General features: G+C 36.1%; 2 protein-coding genes across 6 annotated transcripts in view; one reads left to right on the top strand and one right to left on the bottom strand.

Annotated features, from left to right (window-relative positions):
* LOC145998825 (anoctamin-7-like) overlaps positions 1–7,063 on the top strand; it is a 111,315-nt gene extending 104,252 nt beyond the window's left edge. The window contains exons 19-20 of the mRNA XM_083135481.1: positions 2,114–2,195; positions 6,720–7,063. Of these exons, the coding sequence (XP_082991607.1) occupies positions 2,114–2,195; positions 6,720–6,726 (89 nt within the window). The 3' untranslated portion in view covers positions 6,727–7,063. The remainder of the gene's footprint in view (positions 1–2,113; positions 2,196–6,719) is intronic.
* LOC145998824 (anoctamin-7-like) overlaps positions 1–14,692 on the bottom strand; it is a 137,627-nt gene that overhangs the window by 11,463 nt on the left and 111,472 nt on the right. For 3 of the 5 annotated variants that reach the window (XM_083135475.1, XM_083135478.1, XM_083135477.1), the window contains 3 exons: positions 12,784–12,925; positions 11,692–11,782; positions 6,875–7,070 (listed from right to left, as the gene is read on the bottom strand). In XM_083135475.1, coding sequence (XP_082991601.1) covers positions 11,724–11,782; positions 12,784–12,925 — 201 coding nt within the window. In that variant the 3' untranslated portion in view covers positions 6,875–7,070; positions 11,692–11,723. Of the gene's footprint in view, positions 1–6,874; positions 7,071–11,691; positions 11,783–12,783; positions 12,926–14,692 lie in introns of those variants that run through there. The other 2 variants (XM_083135476.1, XM_083135480.1) reach the window with 2 other exon arrangements.

Raw genomic sequence — 14,692 nt, 5'->3', positions numbered from 1 at the left:
CATCTGACACCTTCATTAAAGGTCCCATCTCAGCATTTGCTTGGAGCAGCTGGCAACAAAAATTTAGGAAAAAAAAACAATTTGCTCCACAAGAATTGTACGACTATAAATGTTATTTTAGTCTTCAATAATATTTACCTAGATTAACAGTGATATATCTATGTGTAGGTTTGTGTGATAGTCTTATAGGTGGGAAATGCGAAATCCATTAGCAAATACAATGAGTAGGAAAAACAGGAATTTCAATATATCAGGTACTGTTGATATGCCGATGGTGTCATAATAGCATACATACAACCATGATAATTAGGGAGCGGAAGTTGATGAAATGTCATCTTTTTTCTGACATCTCTGACATGATGCCCATTAAATATACAAAATATTACACTTCGTCTAGAACCCCAAAAAAGTAATTTTAAAGTGCATTTTTTTTGCCAATTTTCAGGTTTTAGGTCTTTTTCCCTGATTTTTGGCAATTTTTGCTATATTCGGTGTATTGTTTCGTCATATTTTATCACTTCTTTCATTTTGGTAATATTCTTGAGTCTTTTCACCAAGGTGAACATATAAATCTCGCAAGATACAATTTACAAGCACAGATGCAGAAAATTAATGCATTTTACACCAATTCATTCAGTGTATACGACTTTTTCATTAAATTGTTTAAAAATTATTTGGTTGTTTCCATTGGAAATCCTTGTTGCATATTTTGATTGAATGTGCATGTGTTATCATTTGGTGCCTTTTTTTTTAAAAAAAAAAAAAAAACAAGATTGCATTTTGTTTGATTTCCATTTCATTTCAATTTTTAACCTGAAACTAATAAATTTAATGGCCATTTTTTGCATTTTTATGTCATTTTTTTCCCCATTTTTAGGACATTCTATAGGTCATATACCTATATTTTTTAGGTCATCAACTTCCGCTCCCTAATGATAATGAATTAATAATGTATTCAAAGAGTCCTGATTTAAAGAAATTCAACTCTATCCATGATAACGTAAACTTTATCTTATCATCAAAAGAAACCAAGAATTGAGTTTTTTTAAAGTCCACTTTATGCACAGTAAGTTAAATAGGGACTGAACCTACAGTTTAAAGTGGAATTCAAACCACTACGTGGAAAATTTATCATAAAGGTGTATAAAAAAAATATGCAGCATGGACCCAATACATACATCCAAAAATGTTTTTTACAGAATGGCCTTCACTCATTGTTCACTATAAGATGATCTGGAAGAATTTCAGTCACACAAATAGGCCTCGAAAACGGATACTCAGAAAAACAACTATCCACATTGTGTACTAAAGCAAAGGCACTACACATTCATTCAATAATAATAATAAAATAGTAATAATAAAAATTTACAAGATAGAATTAAAATAGTCAATACAGTCAACCAATTACAGTATCACAATCCTTACAGACACCCTACTAAAGTAAGTTCAAAACCAACTTTGAGAATAGGATGAGGATTTGGAAGACATAAAACACATTTTGCAGAGAAAATGAATGCTTCAGGTGTATATGATGTAGAATACAGTTGTAACCAACACTATATAGGTAAAAGCCATAAGAATCATCCAGAAAAAGAATAAATGAGCACTTAAAGGAAACAAACAAACAAACACCAGAATTAGGACTCCCCAACACATCTAGTCATCAGCAATAACATCAACAATCAAGATTTTACACAAGTGTAACAAAAATCCCAATAATTCAACCACATACTAATTTCACTGTGGCAACCAATTTTAAGCAAAATTACGAATCAATAACAAAAGAAAAAGAATATCAATATACATGTACAAGTGACATCTAGTGGAAATCTCTTAAATACCACACTGGCTATGAGGAAAAATAGTTATATACTTTGCTATAATTGGACTGTTATAAAATGCATTGAATGTCAATCACCAGCCTTCTGTGAATAGTAACAGCGAGTCATTGAAATTGATAGGCAAAATTAAGTATTCTTTTGCAAAAGATACATGAAATTATCACAAATTTGTAAGGTATAAACTGTGTTTGTGCTATAAATTTAAATATTAACAGTTAATCAGAAACATACTAAATCGATATTTCATTTTTCCTCACAATGTTCGAAAACAGGGAAGCATTCAAGACGTTTCCGAAGTTTTCTGAGGGATTGTTTTGGAATGAAACCAGCAAGCCAAGAACAAGATAGTAAAAAGTAAGTAACATAGACTGTAACTGTATTTACACTTGTGAAATTCTCAGGGAATATGAAATATATATATACTGCAAAGAGCATACATAAAATTTAAAAATTAAATTTTCTCTCTTTAAGCAAATTATTTATGAATTCAAAGCATTTCTTTCCTTGGTCAAAAATTTGAATTCCTCACTCATTACATTCAATGTCCAGAAACGTGTTGCTATTCATTTCCCACTAGTATCTGACACCATACTTTTCTGTTTCTTTGTTAATATACTGTGACCACATCGTGCAATTTACATTGTCACCTTCATATATCCATTATCACTAACTTTGTAATTGAGACCATGTGTTGTTAGTGTTCGAAGTTTCCCTCTTCAGATATTGAATTTTCATATAAACATATAAGAGATTTGTCACAAACCGTAGACGGTCCTGGAAAACAGTTTTTTGGCACCACTAACCTACATGAATGCCAAATACCACCACCTTCTTCTTCTTCTTCCAGCATTATAGGCTGTGACTAAATCAATATAAAAGTCACTTGTCAACATTCTTCTGATTTTCCATCACATCTATGGAGTACCAATGTTGTCCTCCTTGCCTGATATATTTGCTTTAGGCTTTTTCTCACACTTTATGCAGTGTATGCTCTTGCTATAAGCTTTCTGACCCATTCCTCTTTATATGTCTGCACCACCTTAACCCTGTCTGGAGCCAACCTCTGTGGCAGAGTGATCAGAGATGCGCACTATGATGCCACGGGTTCGAATCCCAGCAAGGGCATATATGTTCTTTTTGAGTGTCCCTTCATCAAATTCATCATTTATCCTCATTTTTGCGATTAGCCAAAAGTAGCAGGACCATGTCTGGTCTATTTTGTCCTGTAGTCACTACCCTCTCTGACAAATTTATTAATTCCACATTCCACCTCTTCTTGTCTTCTCTATTATTCTCTTTATTTTTATAACATGTTGTGTGTTATCTTCGTTAGCATTTCATAGATATGTCCTTCATCCTTATCAATGCCCTAACAATTTCCAATTGTCCTTTTCTCTATTCTTCTGCTCCTCAGTTATACTCTCCAGATATTTGGAACTCTCCCTTACAATACATTTCCTCTCCCAGGCCTTATTCTTGGTATTTTCTGACTCTATACTTTAAACCTTCACTATTTTCTACACTGAATTTCGTTCTGACTCTCTGGATTTCCTCTTGCCAACTACCAAGTTGTTTCTGTACTCCCTTTCATCATTATTTCCCATGTATTATTAAATCAAATACAATGACAATTATTTACAGCAATTACTCCAATTTTTAAACTAAGGCTAAGCCAGTACTACTTTGAACTTACATCGATACACTTACAAATTCTCACCAAAGCCAATACTTGAACATTGAAAAAATTTAAAGTGAAAGGTAAAGCTCTAGCTATTCCCTCTCCCCTTACAATGTAGCATACCATGTAGTCACATGTGGGTATGAAGGTAGGATCCACACACATACGATCTCAGCCAGTTGTGGAGGTGATGTGATTGGCACCATGCTCCAAAAGCATGGTACTCACTTATTAAAGGCTGGGTAAACCCCAGAGCTGCTTCATGCAGAGATATCACTTCAAAAATTCCCAACTGAAATCACCCATCCTGGGAATTGAACCTGGGTCTCCCATATGGTGGTCAGATGTCCAACCAACTGGACCACTGTAGGTGGCCCTCACCAATTTAAAATAGTTCAAAATATTAATAAAATGTAATATATAAACATTTAATTGAAACTGTTACCAAATCACTCTATTCAGTTTTTCTTTAAAAAAAAAATACAAATACAAAATAAGTTCAAATGTAAGATAATCAAAATATTAGTAGTACTAGATTATTTAATGACAAAAGTCCTCTTTTTTTGTATGAGGCGAATGTTGAGTTCCGAGTCTTTGTTTTAAGTCCACTTTATGTACATACGAGGGTGGTTCAATAATTATTGTCCCTGACATATAAGCAGTATTATTTTTCCACAAAGTCCCCCTTCACAGTAATGCACTTCTTCCACCTATGCTGTAAAGCCACTATGCCAGCTTCAAAGAATGTCTGTGGCTGAGCCGTGAGCCATTGTTCCGCAGCATCCATAACAGCAGCATTTGAGGGAAAATGCATCCCCTTGAGGTGCTCCTTCAACTTCGGGAACAAATGAAAGTCACCAGGGGCGAGGTCGGGTGAGTAGGGAGGGTGTTCCAACACATGGAAACCAGCAGCATGGATTGCGGCATTAGTAACATGGCTTCTGTGTGCTGGAGCATTATCGTGGTGAAACAGCACTTTTTGCCGCAACATCGCACGCCGTTTCTCCTTGATTGCTTCGCGTAACTTAGGGATTAGGGCTGCATAATAGTCCCCAGTAACAGTGTGTCCCACCAGGTAGTCAATAAGGAGCACACCCTTCGCATCCCAAAAAATTGTGGCCATAACCTTGCGTGCTGATGCTTGCACCCTGAATTTGCGGTGGGGAGGTGAATTGCTGTGTCGCCACTCCATACTCTGTCGTTTGGACTCGGGATCATAGTGGTGGAGCCATGTCTCATCCACTGTCACAAATCTATCACAGAACTGCTTCAGGTCTGCCCCCATCAGCTCCAAACCAGCCCTTGAACATTGAACTCTGTCTTTCTGTTGTTCACGGGATAACATTTTGGGGACCCATCGCGCTGACACCTTTCTGAATCCCAAGTGTTCATGCACAATGGTTTCCACTGAGCCTACAGAGATGTGCATAATGTATGCTAAGTGTTGCACCGTGATTCTTCTGTCAGCCATAATCATGTCATGCACAGCATCAATGTTTTCTGGGGTGGATGCTGTTGTTGGAGGACCAGCACCAGGGGCTTGTTGACAGCTTTTCCTGCCGCAACAGAAATCACGGCACCAGTTTTTTACCACCTGGTAGGTAGGAGCCCCATCACCCAACACACTGACCATGTCCTCATGAATCTCCTTTGGGCTTAGCCCCTTTTTCTGGAGGTACTTGATGACAGCTCGTTGTTCGGTTTTCTCCATTTTTCAAACTAAGTGCCACCTCTCACACCTAAAACTTGAAAAACAAATTTACTATAGCACCTACGGTTCTGAAATTTTGCATATAGGCATCTAAGACATTAGGCTACAATATCCCCATCATTCATTGCAATTCATATACTTTAAGTATGCTGGGGACAATAATTATTGAATCACCCTCGTATAGGCTAGTATAAATTGGGACTTGAACCAAACAGGTACTGAAACTGGAATGAGGCAAATGAATTATGGATTTTGCATAAATTGAACAATGAAAGTGTCACGCAACATTTTTCAGACATTGTGAGATATCTGGATCCAAGACAAGTGTCAGAGAGCATTGATGATTCATTTTAAACCTATCATTTATGACATGCAGGTGCACTCCGGCACAGCAAGGCCAGCAGTGGTGGCACACAGCATAACTGTTACAAATAAATTCTTTAACTTTTGGTTTCTCATTATTTCTTCGGGGTTACCTCAACACAATATCAACCTGCAAGCCTCCAAGGTTCGTCCTTTTCCGATATGGGGCCCATCAACATGACAAAACACCCTAGCCATCCTGTAGCCTGAGTACAATGCCACCAGGAGCCTGAGAAATCCCCTGGCGACCTTGAAGGGTCAAATGATAGGGTGGTTATGTTGGGGCAAATGTTGTTTTCCAGCCCGTAAGGGATGGAAGAAAGCCGAGAGATCCATCGGTTCAGCTGCTGATGTCCTCAGTGTTGCAAACTACACAATTAACTGTCCAAGGGTACTGTATACTGTCAACGATGTAGCATATCAACCAAGCTAGTTAAAATTTATATTCATAAATAAACTACAAAGTTTCAAAACACAAAAATGTGATAGCTGACATATGGATGACATATTCAATGTGAAGATAAACGTTTCAGAGCATTCGGTCTATTAAGAGAGCCAACATGTGCATGGACACATCCGCCAAATAGAGTTGGTAAAACTCTCTGGCCGCAGTCACACTTTTTCAAGCGCTTTGCGAGGTGAAAAGTTATGTTTTTTCGGGGAGGTGAATTTCTATTTGTTTGTTTCAAAAACTTTAGTGTTGGCATTGTTTACTATTTACTACGGAAAGAACTAAGTGATGCCAAAGTGGATTTGTGAAAATTGCAATGTGTGAAAATCTTGAAAATTGTTTCAATCACCCGCGATCGTCTGATGCATTAAATACGTTTGACAACAGACCAACTGAAATTCGAAAAAATGAACAACTGCGCCAGGACATTCATCTTTCCCTTAGAGATGTTAAGGAAACGTATCAGGTAGAGTGCTAATTTTTTCAGTATAATGTACCATGTAGAAGCAGTGAATTCTTGGTTTTCTTATTTTTTCGGGATCTGAAAATGTCACCGCACGCCACTGATTTATGATATGCGTCAATACACTGTTATCAGTTCACTCTTACCTTAACCATATTTAAATTTAATATTTCTAAATAATAAAATCATTTTTTGTGTGTGATATTTTTCAGAAAGTGAGTCTTTGGAACAAGAAAAGTGAGCATTCGTATTATATGCTATGCAAAGAAGATTCATACAATGTGAGAGACACTTTATCTAGCATGAGACAGTTTAATCTAAATAAACAATAAGTCTTTTTCCTTTATTTTATGTATTTGATTTCATTGTTACATAAAACAACTGTAACGCTGTTTAGAGTATAAGTATTAATAATTCTATGCAGTATGGAATTAATACAAACTGCTTTCCATCAATCAAAAGAGATTGTATGCTGTTTCAAAAAGTTATCTGAGCAGTAATAAAACAGTCAGTAGCATCAATATAAGTTCTTCACAATGGCCAAAAATAAGGAAATAAAAATTCTGAAAGATAAATGAAAATGTTCTATTATTTTAAAAGTTTGTCAATTTAATTAATATTTATAAATATACTCAGGATGTTTAAAAATAGCAAATAATTAGACATGGAACCATGACAATACCAATATACTTCATCCTTAATAAACATAGCTGGGAAAACCCAAACAGGGTACACCAACCTCCGTGGTGGAGTGGTTATCACAGTGTGCTGCAACTCCAGGGGTCCTGGGTTCGAATCCCAGCCTGGGCATGGGTGTTATTTGTTAGTGTCCCTTCATCACTCACCCTAATCATTGGGGATTAGCCAAAAGTGGAAGAAAAGCAATGCTCAATAACAAAAATCAGACCAAACAGGGTACTTGCAATGCAGCTCATATGATCTTGCACTGTGTGTTGATGAATCGTATATGAACACAAGGCAAGAATGTCAAAGAAGAGATCTTATTAACAAATACAGTAGAACCCTGATTTGTTATTCCTGGATTTTACATTTTCCCACTTTATACATTCACTCTTGATGGTCGAAACATCACAAAATGCTATAAGATTTTCCTTGATTTTACATTTACCCATATTTTAAGTTTTCTCACCTTGGTCCCCTGAAAAATGTAAAATCAAGGTTCCACTGCAGTTCTTGGTGATGTAGCTTATAGCCTCAATATTTTTCCACAACAAAACTTCCTCTTTCTATTGCATAGGTGAAATTCCATATGAACATACCATGTTGCAGTTTTAATTAGTTTTCTGATTAATTTCGAAGGACCACTGCCTTAACAAAAAATATGTCTACACACCATAACTATTGTTAATCAGAAAACCAATTAAAAATCACAGAAAATTGATTACTTCTGCTGTAAATATTTGAGAAGCAAATATGGACTCCTTTACACAGGAATAAATTAATAATCTGACAACCACATAAATATGCTATCAGAAAGGAAAAGTTTATTTTGTGTAATAAGTAGCCCTCGGATTTTTAGGTTCCTAAAATAGGCTCTAAAAATCCTAAAATAGGTTCTAAAAATCCTAAAAATCTTAAGTTAGGTTAGAAAAATCCTGAAATAGGTTCAAAAAACTTAAAATAGTTCAAAATTCCTGGAAAATGCTGATTAGGTGTAGTCACCGGCAATGAAAATGGGACACCTATATTCTGAAATGGCAGTATCTTGCATAACGTTATGTGTGTTGCCTAACCCTACGGCAATGGCAGAACTTACCATTGGAAATTTAGTATTAAAATCCACTCTTCGCCGCATAGTTAGGCAACAATCTTTTTCATGTTATCCACAGTCAAATTCCGCAATTTTGTCTGTGAGGATCATCTTATACGAGGGTCACTATTTATATTTTGAGCCTAACAATGAAAAAACAGGAATTTGGCATTGAAAACTGCTTTATTGTTTTTCGAAGTATTCTCCTTTATGGTCAATACACTTTTGCATTCGTTCGAACCATTTGTCGAAGCAGTTTTTCCAATCTTCTTGAGACACCTCCATAATATGGTTTTTGAACGCATCAACGGCGTCTTCCGCCGACGAAAATCGTTGTCCACGCAATTTATTCTTGACATTTGGGAACAAGAAGAAGTCATTGGGTGCCAAATCAGGACTGTATGACTGTATCAACTCGATTTTTTGACTGTTCATAAAGTCGGTTGTTAGACGAGATGTGTGACAGCTGGCATTGTCTTGATGAAGAATGATCCGACGGCGTTTGTTTGTTTTCCGTATTTGACCGAAGACCTCTGGCAAACAAATTGTTGTGTACCATTCAGACTTGACCGTTCTACGTTCCTCTAAAGGCACAGTTGTCACATGACCAGTTTTCCAGAAAAAACAGGCGACCATTTGTTTCGATGTGCTTCGAGCGCGAACAACTTTTGTTGGATTGGGTTCATCTTGAAACACCCATACAGTCGACTGCTGTTTACGTTCTGGCTCATATGCATATATCCATGATTCGTCACCTGTTACAATCTTATATACGTCTTTTCAAGCACCACGATTGTATTTATTGAGCATTTGTTTGCACCAATTGACGCGAGCGTCTTTTTGAGTTTTTGTCAAATTGTGTGGGATCCAACGAGAACATACCTTTCTCACAGTTAAATGATCATGTAATATTTTATATATGCTGGTGGAACTAATGCCTATGGTTGCCTCAATCTCACAGTATGTCACATGACGATCTTGCAGTATTAGGTTTTGCACAGCATCAATGTTTTCTTGAACAACAACTGATTTTGGACGACCTTCGCGAATCTCGTCGGTGAGCGAATGGCGGCCACGATTAAATTCGTTATACCAGCGTTTCACAGTGGCAAGGATGGGGCTTCATTGCCAAATGTGGAAGTAAGTTGATCGATGCACTCTTGTCTTGATAATCCACGTCGAAAATCATAAAAAATCATCCCACGAAAATGTTCACGAGTTAATTCCATTTTATTGTTGTAGCGCAATCTCCAAGGCAACATAAACAACACAAATGAAGCTATTGACAAAACATTTGAAGTACGTTATGGTCAATAATGCCAGATGATTCCGTGCAAACGTCAAATCGGACCTAACTTCAATTAGTGTTGCCAAGGCTCAAAATATAAATAGTGACCCTCGTATGACAAAAACAATCTTTCAACAAAAACACAGTCAGTGGTGCAAACTTCAATGCTGAAATGTTAGTTTGCAAGGCGTGAATGCCACAAAGTACCAAAGTGACGTGAAAGTGAGCAAGACCATACAGATCAGACTGCTTTCGATTTTACAGGTGCAACAGACATTTTTCTTTGTTTAGAGCTTTGAAAAATCACCATGGGCTTGGAGAAAGGGAAATCGACAGAGAGTATGTTTCAAACACGTTCATCATTGAATTGTTTTGTGACCAAACAAACTTAATCAGTTTTTGCATTTTTTAACGAAACGCTGACATAACTTCTTATTTCTTATATACCTGTAAAGGAAAAAATAGGTTAAAAACCTAAAATCCGAGGTCTAGTAATCAGTATAGTATATAAATCAAATTTAGGGTTATATTCACAATTTTAACATCGAAATGTCATTATATATACTGCTTTTGATCCCGAAATGTGTCAACTTTTTGTACAAAAATCTTGATTTTTTTTTTTTTTTGGCCATAAATATGTAGCTCTACTGATTACCAATATATGAATATCAGCCGAAACTGACATATCAGTATCAGAATCAGTAAACCAATATTTAAATCAATAGCAATTATAAATTCTTTACATTCTAAGTTTCTATAAATTTTAATTTTGTCACATTTATTAAAAAGTAGGACAAGGTGAAGTAAATTCGGGATGAATAGGTATGTAATATGCACATAAATAAGAGATCCCGAACAAAGCTGAGTGTACCAACTGAATTTTAATCTTATTGGATTTTTTGTGACAAAATCATTGCAGACTCTCAATCAGAAGATCCACCTACTACAGAATTTGAAATAGAACATTTCATTGATGAAGCAACTATTTCAAGTGATGAGGATCTGTTACTATATTGGAAAATGAAGAATGAGTACACAAACCTGCAAAAAGTGTCTAGAAAATATCCACTGCATCAGTATTTAGTGAAAGAGCATTCAGTGTTGCTGGACAGATATGTCACAAAAAAGTAGAATACATCCAGAAGAGGTTTAAAAACTAGCTTTCCACATTTTTTTTTAAACTGAAATCCAATTCCAAACCTGAATGATTATCAACAGTGATGCTGTTTAATGACGTGTCCTAGAATATGCATTGGGTGAAAACAGATCGCAAGTTGCGTGTTTCCTTTTTCACGCTGTATTACAATGCAAGTTGAGGAAGGATTTTGGGCTGCTCCCTTGAATGGGGAGGGGGTGACTATGAAGTTCGTTGAAGCAAAGAAAACGTGACTTTCTTTTACGATGTATTTTACACAGCCGAACCAGAACGAAATTTACAGCCCCGCCTTTCTTTTCTCTGGTGCCTAAAAAGATTGTGTTGTTTCTCCAGAGAGATCTTATCTTACCAGTTAATCTTGTAACAGACAATGCTCCAGTAGACCCATATAAAAATCCAACACTCATTCTGCCCGATTATCTCCAGACTTTTGCTGGCGCCAGTGTGACTTGTGTCAAGATTCTTCGAGTTTCGCTTGCAATAAACTAGAGATTGTTTTCCTTTCTGTAGGTCTCAGTGCAAACGGGCTTCTCATGAACTAGAACTGTAAGAATTTCGTGGAAGAGCAACGACTGTGCACAATTGAAAGAAAATAACATTATTATAAATCCTTTTTTGTGAAAACATTTTCATGTTCTATTTTCCTTCTCACAACATGCGTCCTGTGCATAACAGGTTGTAAATCTACCAGGATAAATGGTGTTACCGTCTCCTAGGAATCTTTGTGTCCATTTGAGCTCCGTGTAAGCTGAAAATTGGTGCAAATTCCAATAACGACCCCTTCGAAACCCGGGAACTGTGAAAGGTCGTTGTATCGAGAGTTGACTGTATTCTGAAAAGTGGAGATTTATTGCTTTAACTTCAGGCTCAATGCATTTGATTAGATTCAGGAAAGATTCAAATTCTACACATCTCAGAAATTGAAATATGATTACCAACAGATGATAATACTTTTACAAAGGTACTTACATTATATCCTTCCTCATGTGAACCATCTTCTTTCAAATTTCTTCCATCTTGTTCTCACCCAGATTGCTTTCAACTGACGAAGGACGTTTTCCTTTAAAAAAATTTAAATCTTTAATCAAGTTTATGTAAACTTTCCTCAAACCCATTAAAAATTGTATAATAAATCAATAGTAAAACCTATAGCAAGATGAAAATCTACAAATGCATTACTGTATTATGATTCTCACAGCTCTTACTGTTCCCATGATTGCTGAATGTTGACTTTTCTAGTAGAAAGCAGTGCTGTCATTATCTACTACCAACCCCACATTGGAAGAAAGCCACACTATGGATAACTACACAAGAATGCACAAATGTATATGCAACACACTACTTGCGACCATGAAAACTGGGCAAAACGATATTTGTTAAAAATACATTAAAAGGTGACAAACTATGAAGTTGTAACAGCATGTGCTTAAGCACTGCTTCTCTAATTTCCATTTGCTCCTCTGGATCCAACAGATGACATGTTACTTGGGATTGCCACAGGAAATGTTGAGCAATCGCTTACATGAGATTTGTTATTTAATAGCACCATTCTGCCTTTTTTTTTTGGTCAATCACTCAGAGGATGAGTGATGATGTAAAGAAATTGATGAAGGGACAGCCACAAGGAACATTCATGCTCATCCCAGGATTCAAACCTGTGACCCCTGGCATCCTATCATATTGTGATAACCACTCCACTATGGAGGATAGTGCTAGCATTGGAAAGGTAACAGATTGGGCCAAATGTGGAATAAACATGATAATGCCAAGTGGGAGACCACCAAAATTAATGAAACATCAAGTAAATTGACATACAGAATTTGTATGCATATGCAAAAAATAAGTTAAAAAAAAAGAATTTCCAAGCACAAGATGCAAGATGGCAGCTTCCTTAAATAATAACAACAATTACAATAAACAATTCATGGCTTGTGTAACAATATTCTGAGAAATAATTTCACAGCTGCTGAAACCAAAATGTCTAACACAACCAATTTACTGAAGAACTGAGGCACCAGATTTATTACAAAAATTATAGTATGTACATAATTTTAAACTTACTTGATACAAAGGCCCTTTTTCCTGCCTTTTCTTGCAGTAGTTTTCTGGCTAAGTATTGCTGCCTCTTGATCTTAATTTCTACGTCTGAAGGCACATCAGGCACCATTATGTTGATTACTCTGCAGGTGAAGAACACTAAATGCTGCGGGAGAGAAAACACAGTAATTTAGCTACACATTCTATCTTCTAATTCTAAATGCTCCTACAAGTGTAATCAAAATCTTAAAAAGATTAAATTATTTCCACATTTAAGAACTTCATACTAATGCTATTGGGTAATAGAATGGTTCTTCTACTTTATAATGGCATTAGCCAGAAGCTTCCATCATAGAACAGCTTTATTTTTAGTCCTAATGAATGTACTATCTTCTAAGTTCTGCTAATTGTTAAGGACAAAATATTATGTTAACAGATATTACCCATAAGTGGGAAAGGAGTTGAGTGGTATGAATGAAACGGTGAATGTAAATAACTGACTATTTGTTTTATTTGGCTCATAATATTAAATAAAACAAACACTACACACACTCACCAATTAACCAAGAAGAGTTGAAGTAGCTTCAAAAATATTTTGTGGCATGTTTCAAACTACTATTTTGAAATAAACATGAGCTCGAAAATGTGCAAAAATGCTGCAGATTACAGAAATGTAAAATAAATGCATTTCAGTCACAAAATATACATCTGATCTTCCATATGATGTTCCTTGTGTTACCTTTCCATCTATTTAGGTTAATTGCAACTATGAATGACAATTAGGTCAAAGAAATGAAAGAACTAAAATAAAGCAAAGCTCATGCCCTTGTCAAATAGTAGCTCAGTGGGGTATGAGAGGTAACATCCTAACATATCAATATCTACAATTTACTGCAGGTGAAGATGTTGTTAATTAACAAATGACCTTGATTGTGCTCATTGTACCATGCCATGAATGTGGAGGTATAGATCGACCACAAGGAAAAAAACCTTGGGACGAAAAGTCCCCGCGCAGCTTTCCGTTCTTCCCTCCACCTCTGGCCATAAGGAAGCATGGTCCTCTCTCCCCCTCCCCTACTCGCGGGGGTACGGTGCACAGGAGCCGCGGGTCTGCGCAAGTTGTTTTGCTCGTGGTTCCACTATAGGGACCTACGTATTCTTAATCTTGGCCATTTGTGAAGGTAATGTGATCAGTAGAACCCGGATTTTTATGTCATATCAAAGTACAAAATATGTACATAAATATGCAACAATAATTGATAAAATATGTATCTACATATGTATTAACAAAAGGATATGCAGGCAAATATGTAGTATCAAAGAATATGTAATATTTATAATAATCAAGTATCCAAGCAATTTTAAGAATTCTGCTACATATTATGACCAATCAAGGATTGACATGCCCAGACACAAACACCCACAGATCCAACCTAAGTGCAAGGGCCATTAGGTTAATAATAGAAAGGGCCTGCAAGAGCCATTTCCCAAATTCTTAAACATTCCCACAAATAGCAACATGGGTAATGCTTCAAAACCACATGCTACACCCATAGGATGGAGAGAAATGCAAAGAAACAATTTTCAGGCAAACAGTAGCCAGATTGGATGCAATAAGCCTTTTTGTAATATAAACTAACAAGAAGTATTTTTTTCATAATTGAGGAAAGAGAGACATGGTAGTATATAAATACAGAGAAACTAGTACTCACCTTTATCCGAGAAGCTGATCAGCTTCGCGGATAAAAGTGAGTACTAGTTTCTCTGTATTTAAGTATTTTCTTGTGTAAAATATTTTTCTCATTGGACCCTCTTACATGTACTATCAGTCCTGAAAGTATCTGATAACAGTGTATTTATATCATTTGTATTGAGTGTGTATTAAGGATAACGAATATGAAAATTTTTACTAGAGCTGAGCAGATACAACTTT

The sequence above is a fragment of the Lepisma saccharinum genome, chromosome 14 (assembly GCF_977018435.1).
Source record: "Lepisma saccharinum chromosome 14, izLepSacc3.1, whole genome shotgun sequence".
NCBI classification, from domain to species: Eukaryota; Metazoa; Arthropoda; class Insecta; order Zygentoma; family Lepismatidae; genus Lepisma; species Lepisma saccharinum.
The sequence above is the reverse complement of the archived record's forward strand: the minus strand, read 5'-3'. Positions and strand labels throughout refer to the sequence as shown.